The sequence below is a fragment of the Elephas maximus genome, chromosome 2 (genome assembly GCF_024166365.1).
Source record: "Elephas maximus indicus isolate mEleMax1 chromosome 2, mEleMax1 primary haplotype, whole genome shotgun sequence".
Classification (NCBI taxonomy): domain Eukaryota; kingdom Metazoa; phylum Chordata; class Mammalia; order Proboscidea; family Elephantidae; genus Elephas; species Elephas maximus.
In genome coordinates, this window is record NC_064820.1 from 154,841,898 (window position 1) to 154,865,896 (window position 23,999).

At 42.9% G+C, this 23,999-nt stretch overlaps 1 protein-coding gene across 1 annotated transcript in view; it reads right to left on the reverse strand.

Annotated features, from left to right (window-relative positions):
• Nucleotides 1-48: 48 nt before the first annotated feature.
• Nucleotides 49-23,999, reverse strand: part of DIAPH1 (diaphanous related formin 1) — a 111,026-nt gene continuing 87,075 nt past the window's right edge. The window contains exons 18-27 of the mRNA XM_049873908.1: nucleotides 17,900-17,998; nucleotides 14,364-14,458; nucleotides 13,938-14,039; nucleotides 13,488-13,727; nucleotides 13,257-13,386; nucleotides 12,413-12,537; nucleotides 11,617-11,781; nucleotides 11,357-11,492; nucleotides 9,335-9,421; nucleotides 49-2,072 (exon numbers count right to left, since the gene is read on the reverse strand). Coding sequence (XP_049729865.1) covers nucleotides 1,915-2,072; nucleotides 9,335-9,421; nucleotides 11,357-11,492; nucleotides 11,617-11,781; nucleotides 12,413-12,537; nucleotides 13,257-13,386; nucleotides 13,488-13,727; nucleotides 13,938-14,039; nucleotides 14,364-14,458; nucleotides 17,900-17,998 — 1,337 coding nt within the window. The 3' untranslated portion in view covers nucleotides 49-1,914. The remainder of the gene's footprint in view (nucleotides 2,073-9,334; nucleotides 9,422-11,356; nucleotides 11,493-11,616; nucleotides 11,782-12,412; nucleotides 12,538-13,256; nucleotides 13,387-13,487; nucleotides 13,728-13,937; nucleotides 14,040-14,363; nucleotides 14,459-17,899; nucleotides 17,999-23,999) is intronic.

Sequence of the window (23,999 nt, forward strand, 5' to 3'; positions counted from 1 at the left end):
GCTAGACTGAAACTAGTTCAGAAATTGACAAAGAAGGCTGTAAGGCTGTACTGTTTCAATGCTTTATTAACAGTTGGAAACAAACCCAACAAACTGGAGGTGATGACATCCCAGAAGCCCAAGAGGCACAGGAAATAGGTGTGCATTTTGTCCTTTTTAAAAAATTTATTTTTTATTTTTAATCAATGAATCTTAGCAAAAGTAGATTAAAAAAGAAAGGGTCAAAGCCCCAGATGTCAGCGAGAAGGGAGAAGGAGGGGACCAACAGGCCCCCTGTACCACAGTCTTCCCGGGAATAGCTCCAAGGAGCTGCTGTAGCCCATTCATACACAGACTCAAGCATGTTGGATTGGCCTAGCAACCAGAACCCTTTTTCCTGGCCCCCAAGGCCTCCCTGTAGTCACCCGTAAGGCTCCTGGGCTTCCCTTTGCTCTAACAATTACAATTCTGGGCCAAGCCCTAACACTGCCATTCTCTCTCACCTATCTGGGGGTGGGAAGCTGAAAGGGGCACAAGGAGAGCAAAAGTATCACCCTGAGCCAGAAAAGCTGAGCTTCCTGTGGCTGGGGGCACCGAATAGTTCGGCCTGGCCACTGTTCAGAGGGAGTGGGAGTACAATGTGTGGGGGCACTCCCTGTGCCCACTTCCCCAGAGTGTCCAGTTAGCATTTGCACATTTGGCTTGATAAGCATATTAAATTTATACAAGCTCTGTGGTCTTAGAGCTCATGCTACTCCTAGGCCTGGCCTAGTCAACCAGGTCTTCCTACCCCAGAAATGATGCTGGGAGAGAGAATCTACCTTGGCCTTAAGGGTTCAAAAGGCTTGAGGGCTGAGGTGGAGGTCCAGGACCTTGTTCAGGATTGAGACCTGTGGGGAGAAACCTCAGGAACTCTCTGGAACCTGCCATCCAAGCCTCTTACATTATATGGAGGGGAGAAAGGAAGAGATATTTTTCTTTAAAAAAAAAAAAAAAAATCTCATATAAAAATAGATCCATTTGCAAAACAATTTCTCAGCCAGGAGGCTCCACCTCCCATTTCCTTGGAGACACAGAGGGTGAGGTGTTGGGACGGTCACAATACAGCCCATACTCCAGATGAAACACACCAAAGTGTTGGGGAGAGGGTGAGGAAGGGTCTTGGCTCAGTAGCCAGGGGGCTGGTGCAGAGGGTCCAGAGAGGCAGGGCATAAAGCAAAAGCAAGGTGGCAGGCTGGGGGCAGGTCCCACACTGTCTCTGGGCCCTGCCTGCCTGCGTACAGGCTCTGGCCTGGGCTCCAACTAAACAGGAAAAGTGGTCCAGATCCTTTTTGTTTTGGGAGGCCTTTCCCAGGAAGGTGGCGTAAGAGTGGGATTTGCTCTCCCTTCCTTAAAAGCACCTCCCAATGTCACACTACTAGTAATAAATAACAATAGCCAGGAAAGGGAAGAGAAAGAGCAGAGGTGACAGCAATGAAAATAGGGACATAGCCCAAAGGTTCACAAGCCCCATGCTGTTCTTAGGGTCAGAGAAACCGCAAAAGAAAAGCAAAAATCCAGCAAGATTGACCTAGGGAAAGCCCACTGGGAAGTCAGGGGCTGAGGAAGCAGGCTGGGCCTTGTCTGAGGTAAGGCCGCAGAGTAACAGAGAAAGTTAGGGTTAAGGCAGCAAACATGGACCCTGCTTTGGTAATATGACAGCCAGGGCTGGCTGGGTTGGACTCAAACCTCCCCTACACTGCCCTTTTCTCCTGGCCTCTGGGCAGCTGAAGCTGTATATGATGTACAGAGAGCAGCAGGCCAGAAATAAAGACAGGGTCAGAGTGGTGAGAGTAGCCACCCCAGAGCAAGGTCCCCTTGACCCTTTAGGCACATGCTGCAGGGCAAGACAGTCTGGGCTTCTGCTGAGGAGCTGCTGCGGCCACAGGACCCAGCTTAGCTTGCACGGCCAACCAACTCCTTGGTTTCCTCCAGGATTGTGGAGACTCCCTCACTCTTCCTGGGCACCTTGGCAGGAACAGAAGTCATGGCATCATCCTTGGTCAGCTCCGAGGCTAGCAGAGATGTGACTGCACACCCAGCCTTCCTGTTGGCTGCAAGAGAAGACTTAAGAGATTTCGTCCACAGAAGGCTTCGTTTCTAATCCCTTTCAAACTCTACAGTAGACATGTAGCCAGAAGCCATGCAAACATGCCTGTCCCATCCAGTTCAGAGGCCTTTACTTTGAAGGAGATCCAAGAACATGTGGAATATGCCCTTGGGTGGCAAAGAACATAAGAGTATTGTGGAGCAAGAGAATAAGTCTTGCCCTTTTTCCCTGTGTGAAAATAATATGAAGATTTGAATACAGCTAGACGGACAGAGCTGGGTTCAAGTGTTAGCTATGTGACTTAGAGATGAAGTACTCAAAGCCTCTGTTTTCTCTTCATAGGGTTGTTGAATTAAATAGGCTAAAGCTTAGTACCCAATATTATGTCTGCTTTCTTGGTAGCTACCAGGAAGCTCCTAAGCCAAACACCTTTAGTCAGTCCCAAGGAGGGCTGTCCCTCGCAGAGGAGGGCCTTCAGCAGGCTGCTGGGGGGGACTCCTGCAAAGAGGAGCAGCCAAGCTCTGACACTGCATGCATGTCACACTCCATGTGCTCCATCTACCCGCACCCCCAGTTGCCCACATGCCTAGCTCTTTCCCATCTCTTCAAGGGTAGCAACTGTGATACAAATGTGGTAGAAGTTGGGTAATGAAAGTATGTTAGGGAAGGCAGAGCTGGAATCAAGGATGGCCGGGAGACCTCTACAAAGGAATCTCAACCCCATTGTCTAAGGGATTGTGAAGCTCCAGTTTTCAACACAAATAGAAGAACCAACCCATCCATGAGTTACTGCTCTAACTGCAGGGATCCATCCTTAAGACTCTCATATTCATTTATGGAATCCAGACTTATGGCCCTGGTATGCTCGATAGGAAGATGGCTCCTTGAGACTATGCCCATCTCATGTTGTCTGCCTCTTTCCGTGGCCTAGAAGCAGCAGAGACCACATGTACACAAAGAACTGCCTGGGGTGAAAGAAGTCAGAACAAAAGACCACATATGGTAATGATTTCATTTGTATGAAACGTCCATAACAGGCAAATCCATAGATACCAGAAAGTAGATTAGTGGCTGCTGGAGGAAGGGGAGGATGGCTGAGTGACTGCTAATAGGTATGGGGTTTCTTTTTGAGGTGATAAAAATGTTTTGGGATTAGATAGTGAAGATGGTTTTACAACTCTGTGAATATACTAAAAAAAAACTTGTATATTTTAAAAGGGTGAATTTTAGGTATGTGAATTATATCTCAACTAAAAAAATAAAGAGCTGCCTGGGGACATGAAAGCAGGAGTAGGGAAAGCAACGCCTTAAAGAAGAAGGAACAGAGCAAAGAAGCCTGTTGTTAGTTGCCAATTCATGGTGACCCCATGTGTGCAGAGTAGAACTGCTCCATAGGGTTTTCAAGGCTGTGATCTTTCAGACCAAAAAAAAAAAAAACCTCCCACTGTCGTCAATTCCAACTCACAGCGACCCTATAGGAAATGCTGGTGGTGTAGTGGTTAAGAGCTATGGCTGCTAACCAAAAGGTCGGCAGTTTGAATCCACCAGGTGCTCCTTGGAAACTCTATGGGGCAGTTCTACTGTCTTATAGGGCCACTATGAGTCAGAATTGACACGATGGCAACAAGTTCGAGTTAGTTTTAGACCTTTTGGAAGCACATTGACAGGCCATTTGCACCACCCAAGTCACCCTCAAAGAAGCCTACGAAAGAAAAAAAAAAAAACTAAACCCACTGCCGTGGAGTCGATTCTGACTCATAGCAACCTTGTAGAACAGAGTAGAACTGCCCTATAGGGTTGCTAAGGAGCGGCTGGTGGATTTGAACTGCCAACCTTTTGATTAGCAGCCCAGCTCTTAACCACTGTGCCACCAGGGCTCCCAAAGAAGCCTAGCACTCCTAAAGGAGGATAGCAGGACTGGGGTAGCTGTGGGACATAAGCAAGAAGGAAGAAGTCCAGAGGAGCCAGCGAACGAAGGGCCCAGAGCTCCTTTGCCTTCTCTGGACCAGCCAAAAGCTTTGCATAAAGCAGAGCCAAATGATATCAGAAAGCTCAAGTCTTCAGGTGCTGTCGGCCAGTCTTCCTGCAGAATCGTGATCCAGAGCCACTGTGCTTTCACACAAGCAGAGGCTACACACAGGTCAGGCAAGGAGCACACAGCATGCCCACAGGTTACCAATATCTGGTTATCTTCCTCCTCCTCCTCCTCCCAGGGGCACAAGGGATTATCTAACCAGAGGAGAAGGAATAGTGAAGACCCTGGCTGATAGCCACAAGGACTTATGTGGTTATAAATTTAAGGTATGTGATCTAGACTCTGGGAATTTCACAGAAACTACTCCTGGGATTATGAAACCCGCGTGAGCTGGAACTGCTTTATTTTTTTGGGTCTCGCAAGTTTTCTGCCTTTGACAGGGTGAAGTCTTACAACTTTTCTATCACTCGTTTTAGTGAAAAATATTTGCATTTTCCTTCTGACAGGTTTCTGCCTTACGTATGTTTCGATTTTGCAGGTTTTACTGTATTGTCTCAGTGACTGAGAGGCGAAGAAAAGGAGCCCGCTTGGGTTGACATCTATGTGTATATGGTTTTCCTAGTCTCTCCTCACCTGCTAAATCCTCCTCAGACCCACTTAGTTTCCCCTCTTCTCTAGGACCCTGCTTCTCATGTCCAGAGCGGCAGTGGCTTGATATCGCCTTACTGTTCCTTTGAATTCAGTCTCCAGCAGTTGAGAAAATACTGCAACTACTTGGGGGGGGGGTGTATATAACTCTGGGGGTGCATATGTGTGTGAAATAACTACTGGTTCCAGACCCTGGGAACACTTGTGCTAGGCAACACAGGACATGTCAGAGTTCAAGTGTGGCCTGTCTTAACCTGTTTTTTTGTAAAGAAGTTCTCTAAGATACCCGTGTACCAAATCAAGCAGTGCTCCTAGATTTTCTAGACTCAAGAAGCTTCTGATGCATTACAGATTTTCTAAAAACTAGGAGTGGATGACAGTTTGGGAGAAGACCAGAACTTCCCTTTTAAGCCCATAGAGTAGATACACTAGGGATGGACATGAGATGGCCTAAGGCAGGAGATAAGAAAGTTCTTGTTGAAACTGGCAACACAATCAACAGAATCGAAGAATCCTGGCTACTGCTCTGCCTCCACTGCTAAAATTATGCTCAGAAGCTTGAATAATCAACAAATGACCTCTCCCCTCCTTTCCCTAACTTGGGTACTTGTTAAGCCTGTTGAGAAGGAGCCACAGAACCAGAGAAATATTTTGACTATATGGGATCATGGAAGATTATTAACTTATAAAACTGTGGGGAAAAGGAAACAATCTTGAGACATTGGTCAAAGCCCTCTGAGGACAGATTCTTAGAAGTTAGGGTGGACAAGGATAAAAACACCAGCAAAATCAACCATACACTACCAGTATACAGCTGAATGAAAAAAAGGTTAATGATTTGGAAAAGGACTGTTATAAAACACAGGGTAGGAACTACTACTAAAGAGGAAGTGCTCTTGTTAATAAGCTTCCTTAGGGAAGAGGAAACTAGGACAGATGGGGTGCTCATTACCATCCTAAAAACTCTTTATTGGCTCAGACTCTCCTAATTAGAATTCCTGTCCTATTTTTTACCAAAAAAGGTGGGGGGAGGACAAGTGATGGTACAGGAAACACTGTTATCAACCTTCTCTAGACAAGCCTGTCATCAGAAAGCCTCCCTGAGGCAACTGTATCAGTCTAGGACTCTCTTTGCCTGAAGGTATGAAAAAATATCTAGGTCATACAGAGGACTCACTGTCATCTCCTGTCCAATCCTATAACTTCAGCAAAAATGCCCTGGACTTGGATTTACAAAAGTGGGCTACAGTTTTGGTTTTATTGGTAACCAACTATGTAGATCTAGACAAGTCAATTATCCTACCTGGGTCTTAATTCCTTTTACCTTTGAAGCCCTGGTGGCACAGTGGTTAAAGAGTTCAGCTGCTAACCGAAAGGTCAGCAGTTCAAATCCACCAGCTACTCCTTGGAAACTCTATGGGGCAGTTCTACTCTGTCCTATAAGGTCGTTATGAATTGGAATCAACTCGACAGCAATGGGTTTGGGTTTATTTTTGAAGAGGCTAGGAGTCCTGGTGGCGCAGTGGTTAAACACTTGGCTGGTAAATCAAAAGGTTGGTGATTCCAACTCACTGGCTGCTCACAGCAGAAGAAAGATGTGGCAGTCTGCTTCTGTAAAAACTATAGCTTTGGAAACCCTATGGGGCAGCTTTACTTTGTCCTATAGGGTTGCTATGAGTCAGAATCAACTTGATGGCAACAGGATGAGGAGACTAACGTTAATCACTAGAAGTCTTTAAAGTCTTTCCCAAATCTAAGTCGTATTAGGGTTGGTGGAGTTTAGGTAAGCTGTGAAGTGGTAGAGAGAAGGAATGGCAGAGAGGGATGACAAATTTCTTTCTTCCCTTAACTTTTTGCCAGTGAGCAGATAGCCTGTATACAAGAGGCCAGAATTCAGTCATGGAGATAAAGTTGAGTCATTAAAACCACAAGCTGACTCAATCATCAGCCTGAAATAGTAGCTATAATACAATCACATGGATTCTTCCCCTTGACATTCAAACCATTATTCTCCCACACCCTGCAGAGATCATAGCAGTTTACATGTTGCTTTTAATGAACCAGCCCTGATAGAAACCCTCTTCTTCCAACTCTCAATGGATCTTTGTATACTGGTCACTCCCTCAAATCTCCAGAGTTCAGAGGATTTTTTTTTTTAAACATTCCATTAAATTCTAGGGAAAAGGCTGGTGTCTTTGAATAGGGGCAGCTGCCTCTTTGGGAATGAGGAGGTCTATGAGGCAGATATGCTGGGAGTACTCAAAGGAATCAGCCAGGAGGTCCAGTCAGAGACAGCCAGCCAGGCAAGGGGTGCAACAGCTAAGTCCAGTAGCCACAAAGGGAAACCCACAGCCACGTGAAACTTTGTATTTTGAGAACGGGGCTTTCTGGGTTCAGCCACTTTGTTCTCTTTACCTGTTAATCTTATTATCACCATACCAAAAACAACAACAAAAAAACCTGTTGGAGCTGAAATGGACCCTAGAGACCATTCTCGAACAACTCATTTTATACATGGGAAAATCGAGTCCCAGGAACACTGACTTGCCTAAGGTAACAGACAGCATCAGAGCTAGACTCGAATTTGGGTCTTTTGATCCCTGCCTAATCCTATGCTCACTGAACTTCACTTTGATGCCTATTTTCTGCTTAATGTTTAATGTAAAGCCACATTACTTTACATGATGTGAATGCACCAAGGTCTAAAGAGCTTACCTGAGTTAACTAGAAATGTCACCCCTAAGACAGTCTCCAGATATAATCCCAGTGTGTTTACTGAATCCAGAGTCCAGGAAGATAAAGTTGCAGGCTGGAGCCAATTAAAAAAAATACACAGTTCTCATTTTCACCTTCTTTTCACTTCACTATCTTCTAGTATAAGTCTACTCCTATTCCCTCTTGCACTGGGGAACAGCAGTTTGACTTATTTTGGTTCTCTGCTGAAAGGTTAAGTTCCAACAAAATCCGTTTCCTCTGCCTGCAAGTCCTGGAAGAAGTGGAGAATGGGGCTTCCCCAGCAGGGGGAAGCCCTTGATGTCTGGCTGCCTGTGTATAGGAAGCATCTGGGATTCTAGTATAGTTCCACAGGAAGAGGCTTAAAAGGGAATTCCCCATCAAAAAGTCTGATGCTGGTTGACAATGAGCTGAGTGGGTTGCGAAAAACTGTAAGATCCAACATACTTTCGTTTGGCTAGAAATGCTTAATTGAAGGCCACATTGCCTTATAGGGTGGGTAGGAAACAATGTCTCAAGAACCTCTGAAGACTAAACACAAAAGAAATACTACTAGTTGTACTTTCTACCCAAACACCTATCTGTAAGATCAAACTCTTTATCCCAGAAAGTTCTCAGCCCATCATATTTATCTCATCTCCCTTCTAGAGAGGCTGTATTGACAGAGTGCCAGAAAATGGACAAGACTTGTGACTAGGGAGCCTTTGTTTAGGGAAGGTTCTAAAGTCATACAGAAGGGCCCTGAGAAGGGAATTTCCCTCTGGGTGTGCAGAGCATGAATACAGATTCATTACAGATGAAGCTCTGTGATCTGTAACTTATGGGCCAGGATCCTGAGTTTCTGTGGACTAGCTTGATCCTAAAGCCCCCTTTCCAGGCTGTAACAGGTACTATATTGGTCCTACCATTGTGTCAAAGCAAGCTACATAACTCTTTACAATAACCTCCAGGTAAAGCTCCTATCAAACAGGCCTATGGGGAACATAACTTGAAGTAAAGCAAGAAACCCCAGGGCTTAATGATACCTTTTCTGTAACTCCCACACTTCAACCTAGGGAAGAATCCATCATTACTAGCCCCAAAGCGTCTTCACCAGACACAATGGTGCAGGTAAACCCCATCTGAGAGTAGCCTTGGCTATGCTTTCTTTTGGACCAGTCTCTTAGTCACTGTACGTTTTCCTTAAAGGAAATTTATCCATTGATCCTGTCCTATACTAATGCCTGGATCATTTGCCCTCTTGTCCCCATAATTCTTACAAGCTCTGGCTCAATGTAATCCATTTAAATCTCTGAAGATCAGGAAAGGAGGTTGCAGGGGAGGCAGTGGGGGAAGGCAAAGACAGTGGAGGCTAACAGCTCCTGAGAAAAGGTGGTTTTCAGATAGCACAATCCTCCAACTGAGATGCTCCTCCATGTTCTGACATCTGGGGATAATGGTGCCTAGCCTTCTCTATAGGATTTTATACTTTTTACTATTAGTTCTCTATGTCTTTCTTGCTTGTGAACTTGAGAGTAAGGACTCATATTTTCTTTGCACTTCCTACATCTAGGGTACAGTTTTATACTGAGGTTTATTTTTGTTCATCAACAAACACCCACACCTTGTGTCCTGCAGCATGGCCCCTTGTTCCAGGTTTCTGCTTTAAGAACAGGGAGAAATGCAAGAATAATCAAATGTAACCGATTTATTGTAAGTCCCTCAAGCCCTAGTTCTTCTAGTCAGTAGATACTTTCTAACATGGGAGAGAGAGGACTAGACAATCCACTCCTTATGCAGAACACTATTGTGGTAGAAGTTTCTAAACCCTTAGGGTGTCATTACCTGCTCTTTAGCCCAAGACTAGGAGGACCAGGAGCAGAGGAGCCTCACCCCTTTAGCACCCACCTGGGCTCCAGGTGATTACTTACCCTGACGGGGTCCTCTCTTTCGACGGAATGCTGCGCCTGACTGCAGGGCTTCTAGGAGGCTGTCCATCACACCTGTCTCATCACCCTCTGTCATGAACAAAGATGGAAAAGTAAACTCTTCAGCCTGAGCAGCCCAGTAAGTATCAAGCTCCCCAAAGAATGCACGGCTATTGCTTGTTTCCCCTCACCCGCAGTGACTGGCAGCTAAGACCAGACAAAGTGGGCTCAACCTCAAGTCTGTTTAGAAATGATTGAAACAATGGATTTCATAGCCTACTATCACTGCAAACCTTGAAATATTTTCCTGCAGGGTGCAGTAGCCCCTTATTTCCACCCCAGTTAGGACTAGCACACTGAACTGCAGAATTACCCAACACCAAGACCAGGATAAGTAAAGAGAGTGGGGTTATGAAACTAATAAGGCACTATCGCTCCCTCTTCATCCTAAAGCATTTCACTCCAATTTACATAAACCTCTCATGGAGGGCCTTGTTCAGGTTTCAGAGCAGGGCTGAGAAAAGATGAGAGACCACTGATAATGAGTGCGTTTTCACTTAAGTGCTACCTCCAGTAGCTACATCTTTCTGAAGTCAGCTCTACATGAAGAGGAGCATCCTGGCGGGAATACAAAGAGTTAATGTAGAATCCTTGCTCCAGCCTGGCCCAGTTTCCATGGCAACAGCTCTGGATGGCGAAATCTGAAACTGTGAAATCCCTAGGTGCCGGTTGGCTGCCAGCTTTAAGGCGGGGGCTCCCTGCTCCCGGCGCCACCTGCTGGCTGAACATCACCAGTGCACCTGACCTACATTCCAACCTCATTTGCTTGCCCTGGGGACTGGGGACAGGGCTAGGTCCAGTACGCCCCCTGTTGACTGGGTGCAGCCCTCATCCCACATGTCGGCTGGATTTCACCTTTCCCCATGGCATCCTAGGCAGTACCTGGGGACAAACCCTGGAGGCCTGGGGTATGGGGGAAGGTGAAGGATACTTGGTGTGAGCATTAGCAGCACTACTAGAACAAAGTCTGTGGCTGCAATAAGGGCAGGTACTTGCTTCCCAGAAATGTATACAGAAAAGAAAGAAATGTAAGCTGCTTCTTTTGGGCTCAAGATCCTGGTCTATGGGAGCATGACAGAAACTGCCAAAGAAAAGGTCTTGGAAGTAAGAGGTGCTAGAGCAAGCAGCCTTTGCCTTTTGTTCTCAACAGAGTGCTCTGATTCTTGTCAGACCTGGCAGCCCTGAAAATCCCTTCACTTGCAGAAGGCTCATGGCCCCTCAGGCTCAGGGAAGAGTGGCAACAGCTCAGTGCCGTGAGCAGTATATGATGTATTTCCGCCGCCCAGAGAGAGAGCAGTCAGAGAGACGGGGGCAGGGAATCAGCAGCAGGAAAGAAGCAGAGACAGGAAACAGAGGGCCAGTAATTAAGACCATATGTTTCAACAAAGACATGTTTCTGGTAGTGAAATAAAGACTCTGCTGGACAAAGAAGACGGTGGCCAGCTCCAGTCCCCTCCCCTCCAGAAGTTCAATCTATTTACAATCTGTTATGTATGTACAATTCTGCTAAGGTCCTGGAGACACAGTACTTAATGAAGTAAGCAGAAAGGGAGGGCAATTCACCATTAAAAGATGAGAGAAGGACCAGGAAAACATTTTGGGGAAAAGAACAGAAGATTTAGCAGAGAGTGTGAGACTAGGCCATAGGAACGAACCTTTGGACAGGCAAGAAGTAAAGAGTATGTGTTACAGCAATACTAAACTCACTGGGGAGATGAGACATAATACAAAAACCAGCGAATGAGAGAAAAAAAGATTTTGGCATGGAAAATTAAGAGTATGCATTTAAGTGATTTGGGGTTAAAGTCCAGCATCAGGATATTAGAAGTAGAAGGCTGCCAAAAATTATTTGCCAGGAGTTGAGCTCAGACATGAGCTATTCTCCCTGGTCTCTAAGTTCTAGACAGAGAAGCCCTCCAAATGTTCCTGCCTCACTCAACCCATCTGCCCTTCTTCACTTCCTACCTGCATTCATGTCTATGAGTTGCTCTCTCTTCTGCTGCTTCTCCAGCCGCTCCTTCTCTGCCTTCTCCTTGGCTAGTTTTGCTCGCCGCATCTTTTCCTCTGTCTCCCGCCGCTTCTGGTTCTCCTTGACTGCTTGCTGTGGACGGAAAAATGAACACATAGAATATGCACACTCACACATGCCCACACTCGCCAACATGAGCCCAGTGGAGAGTGAGAAATGTCCCCAAAGGATTTCATCACCAGGTAGCCTTGCTCACCAAGAACATATTCCTAAAGTTGTGCAGGTCCATGAAGAATTCTTCCACAGACACTTTCTTGGGGTCAAAGAGGAAGTACTCGCCCAGCTCCTTATAGAGGGTCTCCATGTTTGAATGCATCATCCGCAGTTTCTCATACTGCTCCTGTGCATCCTTCACAAAGCTGTGCAGCAAAGGAGTCAAGGACCGAGACCAGAGAAATCCTCAGATCCATGCTGGCATGCACAGGGATGTTCAACACAGCACAGCACTGCTTATAATATATAACAACAACAACAACAAAAAAAACAGCAAAGCACAGGAGAAATCTAAAGATCCAAAACAGACAAATGGTAACCCACCAACTATGACACACTTATGAAATAGGAGGTGGTAATTAATAAAGAGGCTGTTCTGCATATACTGCTATTGAGAGATGGCTAACAATATGTGACAAAAGCAATACAACCTAATTTTTGTTACAAATAAATTCATGAAGTGTGAATCAGAAAGAAGTCTTTGGGAAGGGGAAGCGAGGGGAGTACATGTATGTGTGCAGTGGAGACATGGCACAGGGTAGGGGGACCAAGGGAGCCGTATTTTATCTGCATGGTTTGCTTTCCACGCTCCAACAATGAGAATGGTTTCAAGAACTATGTGTTTAATGAAGAAGAAAAAAAACTCTTAAGAGGGAAAAATTATATAGCATTAGGTCTACCCTGCTCACCACCTCTCCCCCTACCCCCGCCCCCACCACCATGGGAAGAAGTTTTCTTTTCCCTCTAGGGTGCAGTTCCCTCATTTTAAGAAAGGATATAGTCATTTTTTCAACAAACTTGTCCTTCTCATCTGTGGCAGCTGGGAAATTCTGAACATCACGTTCCACATCGGAAATTTGTTTCCTCATTTGATCTAGGTTCTTTTGTAAGTTCTCAGCAGAAACTAAAGAAAACACAAAAGCAGACGGCAAGAGTTTACTAATCCCAGCCTCAATACCCCTTAGCTTCCACCCTTCAGGTCACAGCTGGGTCTGCACACACATTCTGGTACTTGATTTAGCTCTCTTATGCGCTCTCCTCTAGCCATTCACATATCTAAGTTTTCATCTTTCCAGTGAAACTATAAATTACTTGATGGTTGACCCTCCAGTCTCTACAAGGTATACAGTACTAAGAACAGAAGAGAGGCTTCATTGACTCTAATAAGAATATGAAGTCCCCTGTGATCTTGGTCTCATTTATTTTAGAGAACAGGGTTTGGGAAGAAGGAGATATATACAGAAATATAAAGGCAGGGCAGAGCCTTTTTCCTTTTTTTTTTGGCCTTAGTTCCAGGATAGTAAGTGTGATTTTTGTTGGGCCAATCTATTTTTCTGAATAAGAAAAACAATGAGTGTTGACCTAGACTAAAAACACCTGCCTTTCTTCCACCTGGTTTTTGGTATTGGAGATATCAGTGTTTCCTATTTCTACACATAGAGATTGCTCTTCTGCCTTATACTTCTTTGTAGCTCAGACACCATGCCTAAACCCTCTCCCATTCCCACTTAAAATAGTCTGAACTAAAAATGATCTAAAACCTGATTGTGTCTTATCTCCCTTCTCATGAAGAGACTTTAGGAGCCTGGAACCATCTTCTAGCTTCACCCCAACCTGCCCTACCTCGGCTGGCCTTCTCCACGTGGGCAAGTTCATCTGGAAACTTGAGGACATCAGGATAGTCATTCTCACACAATTCAGCCAAGAAGTGCAACAGCGTCATCTTCTGATCTGTGGACTTGGTGTCTCGAAGCTTAGGGTCAGGGAAAAAATTGTTAGTCCTGACATGCCAAGATCACCTTAGGCCAACAGCAGTTTTCCACTCTGCTGTCCTGCTCTAGCCCCCTGGCTCACCTTACAGAGGAAGCTGATATTGAAGCCAAAGGCGCCGGCATTCCTAGAGCCAGCATTCATATAGTTTCCAACAAGCAAGGTAATCTCCAGGAGGCTAGAGAAGCTCTCGCTTTTTCGTAACTCCTCACATGCAGCAGTCACAGAAACTATCTCTGGCTTGATATTTTCTACTTGCTCACTGAATTGTAGCTTGAAGAGGATGGCATTCAGGCGAGGCCGCAGCCGGGGCACAGTGCCCATCTGGTAGGAAAAACCAGTTCCATTACAGCCAAGAAAGAGAAAAATAAGAAAAATATACAGGTTTCAGCTTCCTTTGGAGGATCAGAGTTCCAGAGTAGGAAGGAAAGAAAAAGGTAGGTTCAAATTAGACAAGAGGCAAATAGCAAGTGTCCAGGCTGCTGTCCAGGGGGTGGGGACAGAGAAGAGCCTATGGCCACAGGCCTCACTCACCACCACGCCAAACTGCTCTGACTCAGCCAGGTCATCATATTCATCCTTCAGTTCAGAAAGCATTTTTAACTGCTCTGGCTCTGGCATCTGCTTAATGAGGTTCTGAAAGACAGGAGGGACTGTTCTCAGTTTGAGGGGGATGAGCTGAAAACTTGAGCCTTAACTTGACTCTTTGCTCTTCTGTCAGTCCCATACTCTGCCCAAGGACCATTAAGAAGGAAACATGTGTTGGAGGGGTGAGGATTAGAGACATTAGTGAGATGGCAGGACTTTTGAAAATATACCAGAAATAACCAACCATCAGGAGAGGTGGAAGCTTCTCCAAAGCTAGTATTCCCTAAGCCGACAGTGCTAGGCAGAGAGGACACGAGGCTAGTGTACAGCCACGCAGAAGAGCCAGTTCCAGCAGAGGACCTTGCTCCTTACCTGGATCATAGACTCAGTCAGAACAGCCTCATTCACCTCCAGGATGACCGTCTTAATCTCTTGATAGGGCATTCGGAAGGAACCCAAAAAGATTGCTGCCGGGAAATGAGACATGAAGACAGGTTCTTCTTAGACTCTTCCCCTCTCGACTGATTCTATAAACCTGTGCTGGATAATCTTCCTAAGAGGGCTCTCTTAATGTCAGTCTCAGAAACCTCAGATAGCTCCTTACTGCCTACGTAATTAAAACTCAAGTTCCCGAGTCCTGTGTTTCAGGGTCCCACCTCTCAACTTTTTCACTCATTAATCCCTACATTTATGTCACACATCAGCAACACTACTCCATGCACTACACTCTAAAAACACCATAATTCCGTGCTTTTGCGCATAAAGGAAGTCTTTGATCCTCTCTGTCTATATACATCAAGGACTTCCCCCCACTCTGTTTTAGTTTCCCACTTTCATGACTCCATCCTCAAAGCTGCCATTGGCCTTGAACTGCTGGGATTCTTAAAACGACATATCCCATTTCCTAACCTAACAGACACTTTCAGCTCTCTCACTTTTTTTTTTTTAATTGTACTTTAGATGAAGGTTTACAGAGCAAACTAGCTTCTCACTAAACAGTATACACATACTGCTTTATGACATTGGTTAACAACCCCACAACATGTCAACACTCTCCCTTCTTGACCTAGGTTTCCCTATTACCAGCTTTCCTGTCCCCTCTTGCTTTCTAGTCCTTGCCCCTGGGCTGGTGTGTCCCTTTGGTCTCGTTTTGTTTTATAGGCCTGTTTAATCTTTGGCTGAAGGGTGAACCTTGGGAGTGACTTCATTATTGAGCTAAAAGGGTGTCCGGGTGCCATACTCTCGGGGTTTCTCAGTCTCTGTCAGGCCAGTAAGTCTGGTCTTTTTTTGTGAGTTAGAATTTTTTTGTACATTTTTCTCCAGCTCTGTCTAGAACCCTCTATTGTGATTCCTGTCAGAGCAGTCAGTGGTAGTAGCCATGGTAGATGTGGTCCATTAGTCCTTTGGACTAATCTTCCCCTTGTATCTTTAGTTCTCTTCGTTCTCCCTTGCTCCCGAAGGGGTGAGACCAGTGGAGCATCTTAGATGGCCACTCACAGGCTTTTAAGACCCCAGATGCTACTCACCGAAGTAGAATGTAGAACATTTTCTTTATAAACTATGTTATGCCACTTGAAAGCTCTCTCACTCTCTGATCTCTAAATTGACTCTTCAGCCTTATCAGGAGTCTCTCAATCTCCTGATTATTCTATTTTCTCTGAATGTATCAGTTCCATCCTGCCTTCTTTATTTAACACAGACTCCACCGTCTGTCATTTCACTCATTCTCTACTGTTATTCCCAATTCTCTTGTTTCCTTCTTCCAGTCTCTGGTTAATCCAGTCAACTCATTTCTCTATTCTTATACCTGGGCTACTGAGCACTGCCAGTGAAAACTCTGCAGATCAGAGTCTATGAATTGGTAGTGGTAGCAATGAGACCGGGGACCTCAGCACTGCCTAGCAATCCATCTGTGTGTTCCCAGTCCACTCTCTCCATCCCCTCTCAGCAGCTCCTCCAAAATATCTCCATTCTCCTAGCTGTTCCACCACTTCCCCATTTGTTCTGAGGCCTCATTCTTCTCCCCTGAGAAAAACTGAAGCCACCGGTCAAGCTACTTGTTCAGCTTTCTCTTACGCCATCTGCAACTTATCAGCATCGGGGAGCCTCAATAGGAGCCAGGCTAGAAAAGACTTGGGTAAGGACTATTTTGGAATCATCTAGAAGACAACTGTGCCAAGACTTCAAAAGTTTATCAGAAACTATATCCACATACTCAGCCTTTCCTCTTGTTTCAACAGAATAAAAACAAACAAAAAAACCCATTGCTGTCAAGTAGATTCCAACTCATAGCAACCCTATAGGACAGAGTAGAACTGCCCCATAGAGTTTCCAAGGAGCGTCTGGTAGATTCGAACTGCTGACCTTTTGGTTAGCAGCTGTAGCTCTTAACCACTACACCACCAGGGTTTCCTTCAACAGAAGAGGTGACCCTATTATTAAACCTTGTCTTTCAGCATTTATGCATAATCAGATTTCTCCTATCTTACAAAAAAAATCCCTTCCTGACCCAATGTCCCTCTCTAATTACTATATTCTCTCCTTTACTTTGCAGCATTTAAAAAATACAACAGTCTCTTCTCTCTTACTTCCACAGCTCTCATTTATTCTTTAACCCAAACTAATGTGGCTTCTTTCCCCACAACGAACAAACAAATAAACAAAAAACCCAAATCAAACCAATTGCCATTAAGTCGACTCCAACTCATGGCAACCCCATGTGTCAGAACCATAGGGTTTTCAATGGCTGATTTTTCAGAAGTAGATCACCAGGCCTTTCTTCCGAGATGCCTTTGGGTGGACTTGAACCTACAACCTTTCGATTAGCAGTAAGCATGCTGTTTGCACCACCTAGAGTCTTCGATGAATAAACAGCAACCATTTATTGAGTGTATACCTTATATAAGACGTGCCTTAAACGTAATAAGCAATCTACATATATAATCTCACTTAACCTTATTCATACTGCCCCTATAAGTTGATACTGTTAGCCCTGTTTTACAGAAAAGGAAGCCAATACTTAAAGAAGTAAGCTACCAGTCTAAGGTCCCACTGCTAGTAAGTGTCAGAGGCAGAATTTAAATATGGAATTGATTCATAGCATTAAAAAAATGTATACAAGTTTATTAGAAATTTTAATGATATAAAGGATGGGTAGCAATTTACAAATAATAAAATATACAGTACTCTTTATTGTAAAGTTCACATAGGCGATTGAGTCTTAGAGAATGCTTTCATTGATTTTTGCTGAACTCTTACATCCACAGTCAACTATGTTTGCAACTGACAAATGAATGTAGTTCTGGCATCAATGTTACTTGGTATTTTCCTTAACATTAATGAGTAAAACAAAGGGAAAGAACAAAAACATATGCCAGAACTTCACTTCTTCGTCAATGACATGAGCAACTTCTTTACTGAATCAGATGACAGTTAATACTGAAAAAATATATCCTCAGTTTTGTGTTACCCATAAAGTTACAACTACAGACATGACACTCCTTTATGTTTAATCACCTTTGTTAATGTTTTCTCCATCATTTTCTTAAGTCTAATCTTCCAGAGCCTTTGTTTTTAACCATTATATATACCGAAATTATTCTTGCTTAGGCTCTTGACTCTCCTAATGCCAGATCCAAAATATACTTGTCCTGCCCTGATTTTACCTGTCCTTTGTCTTCATTTGACACTGTTGAGTACTCCCTCTTCTTAGGACCATGTGATGCTATTTTCTCAGGCTGGGACCTCCTTTGAGGTCTCCCCCTTGTCTACTTGCCCCTTAAATGTTAGAGTCCTTCGAGGCAAACCCATGGTTTCAACTATCATTCAAATGCTATAATTATTCTGCCAGAATTAAATTCTTAGAAGACTTCTTCACATTTCAAATAGTTGGGATCATAGTTACTCACAGAGATTCTGGGCCGTCTTTGAATCCAACACCTTCAACTCTTTTATTTTTTTCTTCTGCACAGATTTCTTTTCTTCTCCACCTTCCTGATCCTTCTTGGCTAGCAAAAGATAGATTAGAAAAATATGGTCAAGGACAAGCCACTTCTGTGCCTTATTGAGTTATTGTCCCAGCCTGGAATGGCCCCTCTTTCTCCTCTCTAATGATAATGTCCTCCCTACCCTGTTCCTTCAAGGTTAATCTCCTCTTTAACCACCCACCCCTTCTACTTCTGATCCCACCAGCTACAAAAAATAACTTATTTTCTTTTCTTCCATAGTTACCAATAATGCTTTCCCACCTATATCCTATCTACTTGCAGAGATCAGCAAACTTTCTGTAAAAGGCTAATTAGTAAATACTTTAGGATTTGCAGGCCATATAGTCTGTGACAACTTGTAAACTCTGCCAATATAGCACAAATGCAGCTACAGATAAACAGCACATAAACGAATAGGCATGGCTGTGTGCTAATAAAGCTTTATTTACAAAGCAGGCAGTCAGTCTGCGGGCTGTAGTTTGCTTGTACTGGAGTCTCCCACTGTGTTATCCTTCTGTGCCTATTAAAAATCCTATTTATTTTTCACGCTCCATCTTAAACACTACTTTCCCTATAGAAATGCTCTTGATTTTCCTGACTGCCTATGATCTCTCTCTGGATCACTATAAAATCTGATACTTCTTTATAGCACCCTGGTGGCAGAGTGGTTAAGCACTCAGCTGCTAACCAAAAGGTCAGTGGTTCAAACCCACCAGCAGCTCCTTGGGAGAAAGATGTGGCAGTCTGTTCCCATAAAGATTTACAGGCTTGGGAACCCTATGGGGCAGTTCTCCTCTGTCCTACAGGGTTGCTATGAGTCAGAATTGACTTGATGGCAGTGGTTTTTTTTTTTTTAATAGCATTTCCTCTTACTTTGTTATAAATATATATATTCTCTCCTCTACAAGGGCTTTTTTATACATCTCTGTAAATCTCATGGCATAAAAATATGTTCCTAGTAGGATCTTACTGATGAAACATAAGCTTGGTGTACGCAAAGAGTCTAATAAAGTCTTCTCCTCCTACACTCCCTCCCAGACTATCCAAAGTCAATGTATTCTTCCCTTTCCATGAAATTTTCCCTGATAAAATTATTCACTCTCTCCTTTGATTAACTAACTTCCACAATATTATAAAATGCCAAAGAACATTGAATAATTAATAGTTAAATGAGGTATAGATAACAAACACCGTGGAAATTAATTAATCAAAAGAGAGAGTGAGTATAATTAAAAAAAAAAAAAACCCTTGGGGCAGTGTCATGGATTGAATTGTATCCCCCAAAAATATGTGTATCAATTTGGCTAGGCCATGATTCCCAGTATTGTGTGACTGTCCACCATTTTGTCATCTGATGTGATTTTCCTATGTGTTGTAATAAATCCTATCTTTATGATGCTGATGAGATGGAATTAGTGGCAGTTATGTTAATGAGGCAGGATTCAATCTAACAAGATTGGATTGTGTCTTAAGGCAATTTCTTTTGAGATATAAAAGAGAGAAGTGAGCAGAGAGACTTGGGGACCTTATTACCACCAAGAAAGAAGCACCAGGAGCATAGTGTGCTTTGGACCTGGGATCCCTGCACTGAGAAGCTCCTCGACCAGGGGATGATTGATGACAAGGACCTTCCCCAAGAGCCGACACTGATAGAAAGCCTTCGCCTGGAGCTGGTGCCCTGAATTTGGACTTCTAGTCTACTAGACTGTGACAGAATAAACTTCTCTTTGTTAAAGCCATCCACCTGTGATATTTGTGCCATAACAGCACTAGATGACTAAGACAGGCTGTTTTACTCTGTCACATGGGGTTGAAATTGACTCGAGGGCACCCCAAAACAATATGACATTTTATATGCATCATCTTGACCTTCTTTTTAAATACTTTGTTATTTTATGTGTGGATACTTTTCCAACCCACCTAGATTTTGAACTTCAAGGGGACTGGCCAAGTAACATTTCACTACATCACTGCCTCAGCAGGAGTATGATAGTAATAGTCACTTAAAATGGTTGACGCTGACTAGTGAGGAGGGTTGAACAGTACACAGAAAGGGGAACAGGAATTGTTCTGGGTAGACACAATTGTAAAATATTTTGTCCTACAGTGTAACTTGGTATCAACTTTTTAGAAAGCCGTATGGGAATATCTCTAAAAAAAGTAAAAAAACTGACAAAGCTAGTTGCTTCTGAGCAGAGGAATTCAGTGGTTGAGTCTGGCATTAGGACGGATATGTTCCAATGCAAACACTTTTGTATCTTTTCCATTTTAAACCATATGAAAAGTGTTACCTGGTACAAATAAATAAAATATAAGCTAAAGCAAACAAGCAAGCAAAAAAAGAAGTTTTAAGGCAAAAGAAAGAATTAAAAAAAAATCATCCCTTTGGCCTAACAGCCCCAAGTTGTGGAAGGGAAATATTAAATACACAAAGGTTCATTATTTAAATAAATACTTATTAAATATTACATGCACCAGGCTCTGTTCTGGGTACTGGGAATAAAACAGTGAACAAAACAGAGAAAGATTCCTGCCTTCATGGTATCTGCAATTATAATAAAGAAGAAATAGACGATAAGCCAGTTAATAGATAAAATAGTATGTTAGATGGCCCACAGGTGTTATGAAGACAAAATAAAGTAAGGAGGAGAACAGGGGGGCCTAGAGGGAAATGGATTACAACTTTAGGGGATTGGTCAGGGAAGGTCTTACTGAGAAGGTGATATTTGAGTAAAGACCTTTCAGATGGTGAGGAAGGAAGCGAGCCACATGCATATCTGGGGGAAACCAGTTCAAGCACAGGGAATAACAAATGCAAAGGCCCAAGACAAGAGTAGGCCTGTGCGCTGAAGGAAAAGCAAAGATGCCACTGTAACTAGAGCAGATGGAGCAAGAAGGAGAGCAGGAGATGAAGGCAGAGAGGTAAGGAGGTATAGAAATGAAAATTATGGGTAGTAAGATAAAAATGGAGACTTAAAACCTTCAGATTGTATCACAAAAACATAGATGCTGGGAAGGAGAAAAGTAAAAAAATCTCGCATTTTATACAGGCAAAGTAAAAAGAGATACATTCATCACTAAAGTTCAGAAATAGAGAAAACCGATCCAATTTATTTTTGCTTGCAATAAGATAAAAATAAATAAAAGGTACAGATATAAGAAAGATGAAAATGTCATTTTTGTGACAGACTTGACTATATGTAACAATTCAAGACAACCAATGAAGAACTACTAGAACTCATAATTCAGTAAGATTGATAAATGAAAGACAAGCATATGGACTTCCAGTTCCATCAAGATAGCGCCGCCCCGTTCCTCTCAGGTCCTAGCTCTTAAATAACTAAAAACCATGGACATAACAACAAGCATAAAAAAAAAAAAAAGACTTTATTACTGCCTCCTATATATCCCAGATGGGTGTTGCAGAAGCCTCCAAACTGGAACTGCCAAGAGGTACAGACAAAAGAGAAAAAAGTCACAAAAAAAAAGCCTAGTCACCCTAGACAAGGACTGAGAAAGGGTGGCCTAACAACAGAAAACCTTTTTGGCAATACCTGCCATACTCTAGCCAAACACCAATGGAAAAATGGCATCTTTCAAGGACAAAGACAATCAACCGAGATAAGCCACAAACTGGGAAAAAACACTTGCAAAACACATATCTGATAAAGCACCAATATCCAGAATATATAAAAAATTCTTGCAACTTAATGATAAGAAAATTAAAATTTCAATTTTTTAAAGTGGGTAAAAGATTTGAACAGACACTTTACCAAAGAAGATACACAAATGGCAAATAAACACAAGAAAAGTTGTTCAACATCATTAAGCCATTGAAAAAATGTAAATTAAAACTTTAAAGAATTACCCATTAAAACAAAACCAAACTAAACCCACTGTGGTCAAGTCAATTCTGGCTCGTAGCGACCCTACAGGACAGAGTAGAACTGCCCCATAGAGTTTCCAAGGAGATACTGGTGGATTTGAACTGCCATTCTTTTGGTTAGCAGCCATAGCTCTTAACCACTACACCACCAGGGTTTCCAGTTACCCATTAGAACCACTAAAATTAAAACACAAAACAAAACTAACAACATTAAGTGCTGGTGAGGATGCAGAGCACCTGGAGCTCTCAAGTATTACTGGTGGGAATGCAAAATGGTACAGCCACTTTGGAAAGCAGTTTAGCAGTTTCTTACACAGCTAAACATACACTTACCATACCATGTGATCCTAGGTATTTACCAAGGAAAAATAAAAACACATGTCTGGACAAAATCCTGTATATGAATGTTTATATCAGCTCTATTCATAATTGCCAAAAATTGGAACAACCCATATGCCTATCAAACAATGAATACATAAACAATGTGTAATATATCCATATAATGGAATACTACTTAGCAATAATGAATTACTGATGCTTGCAACAAGGGTAAATCTTAAATACATTATGCCAAGTGAAAGAATCTATACTCAAAAGGCTACTTACTTTAAGAGTCTTATATGGCATTCTGGAAAAATCAAAACTATACAAACAGAAAAACAGACGAGTGGTTGCCAGGGCCTGGGCAGCTTAGGAGATTGACCAATAGGTATGAAGGAACTTCTTGGAAGTGATGAAAATGTTCTGTATCTTGATTGCTGGTTACATGCTGTATGCATTTGTCAAAATTCACAGAAGTATACACATAAAGAAGTGGGGGCCTGGTAGTGCAGTGGTTAAAGTGCTTGGCTGCTAACCAAAAGGTCAGCAGGACAAACTCATCAGTTGCTCCACATCAGGTGTTCTGCTTCCGTAAAGATTACAGCCTAGGAAACCCTATGGGGCAGTTCTACTCTGTCCTATAAGGTTACCTTGAGTCAGAATCGACTGGCTGGGGACAGGTATACACATAATGGGTGAATTTCACTATATGTAAATTATACCTCAGTAAAAAGAACAAGGGAATATTGCATGGTTTAAAGAGCCTCCAGTACAGACTACACCTCAACATAAAGAAAACAAAAATCCTCACAACTGGACCAATAAGCAACATCACGATAAATGGAGAAAATGTTGAAGTTCTCAAGGATTTCATTTTACTTGGATCCACAATCAATGTTCATGGAAGAAGCAGTCAAGAAATCAAACAACATATTGTATTGGACATATCTGCTGCAAAAGATCCCTTTAAAGTGTTAAAAAGCAAAGATGTCACTTTGAGGACTAAGGTGTGCCTGACCCAAACCATGGTATTTTTGGATCATTTCATATACATGTGAAAGCTGGGCAATGAATAAGGAAGACCGAAGAAGAATTGATATTCAAATTATGGTGTTGCCGAAGAATACTGAATACACCATGGACTGCCAAAAGAATGAACAAATCTATCTTGGAGGATGTACGGCCAGAGCGCTCCTCAGAAGCAAGGATGGCGAGACACCGTCTCACATACTTTGGACATGTTATCAGCAGGAACTGTCCCTGGAGAAGGACATCATGGTTGGAAATTAGAGGGTGAGCGAAAAAAAGGAACACCTCCAATGAGATGGATTGACACAGTGGCTGCAACAACGGGCTCAAAAACAGCAACGATTCTGAGGATGACACAGGATTGGGCGTGTTTGGTTCTGTTGTACATAGGGTCATTATGAGTTGGAACTTACTCAACAGCACCTAACAACAACAAACCCGACTAAAATTGTATCATAAAGGTCATTAAAACAGAATAATATAAAGTTACAATAATTAGAGTGATACTGAAAGAACACATTAAGTGAATAAGAAATAGAATACATTCCAGAAATAAATATGAAACATTTAGTATGCTAAAGTAGCTACTCAGATCAATGAAAAATGAATGGTCTAAGCTGGTGGTAAACTTTTTCTTAAATGGCCAGATCGTAAATATTGTAGGCCTTGCAGGCCATATAGTTTCTGTCACAACCACTCAACTCTGCCAGTATAGCATGAAAGCAGCCATAGACAACTTGTAATCGAAGGAGCATGGCTGTGTTCCAGTAAAATTTTATTAACAAA